The 6,611-nt window shown below is 37.9% G+C and overlaps 1 protein-coding gene across 1 annotated transcript; it reads left to right on the top strand.

Moving 5' to 3' along the window:
* LOC102186206 (putative olfactory receptor 2W6) lies at positions 1,191-2,144 on the top strand. Its single transcript, XM_005682831.2, has one exon. It carries the CDS (start codon positions 1,191-1,193, stop codon positions 2,142-2,144), a length of 954 nt encoding a protein of 317 aa, XP_005682888.2.

Below are 6,611 nucleotides of genomic sequence, written 5' to 3'. Positions count from 1 at the left end.
GTGCATAGTATTATATTGAGCTGGAATGCACAGAAGAACACCTCTCACTTGTTTCCCTTTATCCATTTCTTTTATTCATTTCCTGGAGTATTTGGAAACAAACTCTTAGACATTAGATCATTTCTGTTTGATACTTTAATATGCATCTCTAAACAAGAACATGTCTCATCTTTCTGCCCATTTTGTGAAGACACTTGGCAGGGAAAAAAAAAACAAACAAAACCCCTTACCTTTGCACAAACAAAGCTGCTTTTGGTCTCATGGATAATGTCACTGTAATCACTGGTTCAAGAGATTGGACCAAATTATGAACAATTCAGAAGCAAGTAAATTTGGGGCTCTCCTATTTCAAGTCTCTGTCGACCCCCACCCCATGTTGTTACTTCCCTTACAATGTATTGGTCTTGTGAGTATCTTATAAATAGGTACTGTGTCTGAGTCTCAGCTATACTTGTAGCTTACAGTGCAGCATCTGGCCCATGGTCAGTCACAAATACATTTTAACATTTGATTTTAAATATAGTTATGAAAATATGAGCACTGATAATATTAACTGAAGCTATTGTCCATAAATTTGAGGGGGCAATTTATCGGTTAGTAAAGAGGAAATGAGCTCAGTGTTAGCAGAGTCTGACAAAAGTATGCTTGCTGCCCCTTGAATTACTTTATTTCTGATTATATCAATATATATATATATTTAAAAGATTTATTCACTTAACTCACTTGACCATATTAGAGGCTACTGAAGCAAAAGTTATAACTTCCATTCCTTTACAGCCAAATATCTTTGTTTAAGGGCTTCCCTGGTAGCTCAGTGGTAGAGAATCTGCCAGCATTGCAGGAGCCACAGGAGATGTGGGTTCGATCCCTGGGTCTGGAAGATGCCCTGGAGGAGGGCATGGCAACCCACTCCAGTATTCTTGCCTGGAGAATCCCATGGACAAGGAAGCATGGTCAGCTTTATAGGGTCACAAAGAGTCGGACACGACTGAAGTGACTTAGCATGCACGCATGCATCTTTACTTAATGCCTTGCCCTGAAATTCCCAGTAATCAGCTGGAAATACAGTCCATTTAAATAGTGTGGGTAGCAAAATAAAAAGCGTTCTTACTGTGGGGATAAAATAAGATGCACCTTTTCTTTATGGATAATAGAAAACATATTAAAATAGGTTTATCAAGCCAAAGGTGATGGAGAGAAACAATGAGAGCTCTGGAGGAGATTTCATTTTGCTTGGGTTCTCTGACCGGCCGAAGCTGGAGATGGTCCTGTTTTTTGTCAACATGATCTTTTACTTTCTGGCTGTTGCTGGCAACTCCACGATCATCTTTCTCTCCCTGGTGGACCCTCAACTGCATACCCCTATGTACTTCTTCCTCAGCAACCTGTCTCTGCTGGATCTCTGCTACACAACCAGCAGCATTCCCCAGATGTTGGTCAATCTCTGGGGCCCATACAAAACCATCACCTATGTGGGTTGTATCATCCAGCTCTTTGCCTTCCTCTCTGTGGGGGGCATTGAGTGCATTCTACTCTCTGTCATGGCCTACGACCGCTTTGCGGCTGTGTGCAAGCCGCTTCAGTACACAACCATCATGCACCCGCAGCTGTGCCTGCAGCTGGCAGCCTTCGCATGGCTTAGTGGGATTGCCAACTCCATCTTGATGTCCCCACTGACGATGTCCCTGGGGAGGTGTGGTCACCGCCGCATCAATCACTTTGTGTGTGAGATGCCTGCTATCATTCGAATCTCCTGTGTGGACACCAGTCGGGTTGAAGGCTTGGCTTTCTTCCTGGCCATTCCCATCGTTCTTGTGCCTCTCACAATGATACTTGTCTCCTATGGCTATATTGCAGCTGCGGTGCTGCGGATCCAGTCTGCAGCAGGGAGGCAAAAGGCCTTTAACACCTGCTCCTCCCACATGGTTGTGGTATCTCTTTTCTACAGCAGCATTATCTACATGTATATGCAGCCTGGGAATATAGCGAGCCAGGACCAGGGCAAGTTTCTCACCCTCTTCTACTGCCTAGTGACCCCCACTCTGAATCCCTTCATCTACATGCTGAGAAACAAGGATGTGAAGTGGGCCATGCGGAAGGTTCTTGGGAAAGACCGCAGCCTGTTGGATGCAGGAGGGCACTGATGTAGGCAGGCAGTACTCATCCTGAGGTTCTTTCATCCATGAAAACTGCTCTGTTCCAGGACAATAACAATGCACAATTCCTTGTATAATGCTGAAATGTTATAAAGCAGGGTCTTCTCTCTTTCAGGGGCCCTTTACTCAATAACTTGTTTCCTTGCTTGCAGATGTACAGACCCTCTATTTTCTGCAAAATGACAGAGTTATTATAGTTACAAAAGATAACATGCCAGCTAATCACAAAGGATAACGTACTACTCAGTGAAGTTTTACAGGGAGGTAATTGTTTCTTTGCAGCTAACTTGTGACTCTGATTCCAGAGATTTGTAATGTCAGTTTCAGGTCAGATACACAGGAAAGGAGGCATCATGTCAGAACAATACGTGTGTGGACATATATGTTTGTGTGTGTGTGTATGTGAGAGAGAATGACTGTTATTTTGTGTTTGTTGTTGTTCAGTCACCAAGTCATGAGTGTCTTTGAGACCCCCATGGATTGTAGCATACCAGGCTTCCCTGTCCTTCACCATCTCCTGGAGTTTGCTCAAACTCATGTCCATTGAATCGGTGATGTCATCCAACCATCTCATTTCCTGTCATCCCTTTCTTTTCCTTTTTTAGGGGTATGCTTGTTCTATTTAGGGGTACACTTGTTCTATTTCATATACCCTTTATTTCTGAATTTTTCAGACCCCCATGGATATGATACTGTTGATTCTTCAGGCCGTTACTTGCTTTCTTCTGTCTTGTGTAAGCAATTTGTAGCTGCTTCAGTTAGAACAATATTTCTTTTTAATATTAGGTCATGTCCCTTACTGATCATGAAATCAATTCAATGAATTTTAACAAGCATTTAAAAGTGAGTTAACATAAAATAGATTAGAAAATTTCAGAGGATCACACAGAGTAAGGTGAATCAATTGTGTGAGTGTGTGTGTCTGTTAAATATGTGTCTTACTGTGAACCATGGACAAAAAAGTCTGAAAGTCACCTCCTTAAAGAGTCTCTATTGGAAAAAGCTCCTAAGCAAGCTGTATACCTCCCCTGGAGAAAGCATTAGGGATACAAGTTTCAATAATTCAAAAACAGAGGGTCATTGAAGAAGAATAGTGGTGTGGTAACACATGGACAGGAAGAGTCTGGGAAACAAGGGAAACACACTGCTTGATATAAAAGAGTTTTCCGGGACAAATGATGATGATGATGATGACAATGCTGACAATGAAACTAATTATTATGAAAATAGAGCTGTGTTTTGTCAACTCATGCATTTTCACTTTTGACATTTCTGAAGTAAAAATGATTCAAGATTTAACGGCAAGTCATAGTTAGCTTCACATTGTTTTTTCTTAGACTTGACAGTGTAAAGTGAAAATAAGAAACTTTGAATAAGTTTTAAAGTAATAAAATGTCAACTATTTCCAGGAACTAGTTAGTCTTTATGATGGTTAACTTGTGTTAATAAGTGTCCACTTGACTAGGTCATAGTACCTAAAATAGAATAGGTCTTATCTGATCATTTGAAGGTCTTAGAAAGAGGTCACCAGAGGAAGAGGAAGAGGGAATTATGCTCCCAAACTGCCTTTGCACTCTAGTTACAACATCACCTCTTTCCTGAGTTTTCAGCTAGCTCTATAGATTTCAAACTTGCCAGCCGCCTATACCCAATTCCTAAATTTCTCTTTCTTATGTAGATATATAATCTCTCTTTCTCTCTCACAACCCTCTCTAAATATCTGTCTATCTAAAGATCTACAAATCTCCCTACCTCTACATATCCTATTGGCTCTCTTTCTCTGAGAACCCTGACTAATACAGTCTCTATCAGTACTTTCCAAAAATCTTACATAAAATTAAGTATGTCTCAATTAACCTTTGCATAAGCTTTATCTAACTTTTAAACCCTAAATTCTTTAGGTTTATACTCAATTTCTTGTTTTTCCCACATATTCAAATAGTTGTTTCCTCAGACAAAATACAATTTGTCTTTTTTTTTTTTTTTTTTTTTTTTTGCTCAGATTTTCTCTTTGAATTGTCAGAAGTTAACTGGGTATTGCAGAAAATAAAGAAGACAAGTGAGCCTACATCTAAAGTACTATTTTTATTTTTTGGTTATCCAAGTAAAAGGAAGTTTGTTTCAATTTTTCTTTTTTTGTGTCTCTTATAAAGTCTCTGAATTTTTTTCACTGTTTTGTCTAATGTTTTGATACATTTATACTTGTATCTCCCAGGCTTTGTATACCATCTCTTGGTAGCTTTTCGTACATCAAATGCATTTAGTGTGGGCCTGTATAAACAACAGGGCTTCCCTGATAGCTCAGTTGGTAAAGAATCCGCCTGCAATGCAGGAGACTCTGGTTCAAATCCTGGCTTGGGAAGATCCGCTGGAGAAGTGATAGGCTACCCACTCCAGTATTCTTGGGCTTCTTTAGTGGCTCAACTGGCAAAGAACCCGCCTGCAATGCAGGAGACCTGGGTGGATCCCTGGGTTGGGAAGGTCCTCTGGAGAAGGGAAAGGCTACCCACTTCAGTATTCTGGCCTGGAGAATTCCATAGATGTCCATGGATGTCCATGGGGTAGCCAAGAGTTGACACCACTGATCGACTTTCACTCACTCACTTCACTTTATATAAACAACAGTCTTAGAACAAGATTTTATGCTATATTAAAATAAATCATATAGAATAGTAATTAATCATTCAAAATGATATTTGCTCATTTTTTCTGAAAGAAAACAGCCTGATAAGCACTTCTAATGTACCCATTAAAAAAAAATAAAACAAGTGTTAAGTATATCAATATCGATAAAAGTCAATTAGGATAAGATTGCAAGCATTTTCAATGATTTATGAAAACCATAATTTGATTTTTAGTGAACACATCTTTCTCTAATATATATTCTAGCAAATGTAGCTTCACAAAGCTAGCAAACAATCCACCTATAGGAGAGTAATATTAAAACCTCTGTATTTTACCAAAATGTACTCAAAGGTTTTTAAGTAATTATATGTAGACAGAAATTGTTCTTCATTATGATGACACAGAATTTGAATAGCTGAATTCCTTTAATGCACCCCTTTCCTTTATAAAAAGAAACATATCTCTAAGCCATTTTTTGATAATGAAGGCTTTCATGTCAACAAGGTTCACCATTAAATATGATTCCAGTTTGTAGATGTGGTTCAAAATAGAATTCTAACTAAAGCATATAATGACTTCATTGCATACAATTCCATCATTTTTTGTCTTTGTTTCCCTTTTATTAACATCAGAAGGGCTTCCCGCCTGCAATGAGGGAGACCTAGTTTCAATCTCTGGGTTGGGAAGATCCCCTGGAGAAGGGAACAGCTACCCATTCAGAAACATTACTTAAATAAAGTCTAATTTAGTGATAATGATGATTATGACAAAGATGCTGAAGAAGAGCAAGATGATGATGATCATATTTTAACACTGATTAACAGTCTTTCTAAATATGAAGACTACACATTTTTTTCTTTTTCTTTCTTGACAGCACAAATCTCATATTTTGGGTTCTGCATTTAGAAAGCCTCTGGCCCATGGGAGCATGAACTCCAGATTAGATGAGCTGTAGGGGTATATGATTTAAGCAAACATCAAGTGATCTTTCTGAGTCTAAGAGCAAACTGATGGTGATCACATCTAAGTTTATATTTCATATATAGGGTTAATTGCCAGTTAACAAATAAATCTATTGTTTGTCAGTAGTCTTTGCTCTTCAACTGATGGTTGCCAATCTTCTACAGCAGAGATGCACCTTACACCTGTATAAACTTTATCTCCTTTGAGTCACTATATTGTTGGTTTCTGTTACAACAGTGCATCTTACTGTGAATACTAGTAAACAGTGAGATAAAGAAATATTTTCCAAAGAAATAAAAGAATTATGTGCAAAAAAGAGAGGTATAAACTCTACTGTTATGGCAACTCCAGACCTTCTGTCATGTCTTCCAGACAGATCCTGCTTGATTATTAGTCCTGTCTTGTTCTAATCTATACTCGCTATTGGCTTGCTTATTTGATAAACTTGAACACCTCATGAAATTGATGACATCATTTCCTTGTTTTTCAGCCCCAGCCCCCCAAAACAGATTATACATGTAAAACATATTAAAATTATAATTAATTTCATTAAATGAAATAATGAATTTAAGAAAGCATAAATACATGATTGATGGAATTTAATACATGAAATTTAAAACTTTTATTCCATAAAGGAAACAAATAAACAAAAAATACCAAAGAGGTAAGATCTAACTGGAAAAATTATTCACCACTTATAATTACAAAGGGAAATAAGTTCATATATAAAATGTTCATTTAAATCAATAAGCAAAGTAAAAGAACAGCAAAAACAACGATGAAAATAAGGGAAAAAATTTAGTGCAAAAGAACAAATAGCCCCCAAAACATTTCGAAATGTGTTAAAACTCACTAATGATCAAATAT

The sequence above is a fragment of the Capra hircus genome, chromosome 7 (assembly GCF_001704415.2).
Source record: "Capra hircus breed San Clemente chromosome 7, ASM170441v1, whole genome shotgun sequence".
Lineage (NCBI taxonomy): Eukaryota > Metazoa > Chordata > Mammalia > Artiodactyla > Bovidae > Capra > Capra hircus.
Note: the sequence above shows the minus strand (reverse complement) of the source record. Positions and strands in the feature narration are given on the sequence as shown.

Excerpts from the sequence above, each read along its gene's own strand:
- LOC102186206 (XM_005682831.2), top strand. The coding sequence starts at position 1,191 with ATGGAGAGAAACAATGAGAGCTCTGGAGGAGATTTCATTTTGCTTGGG.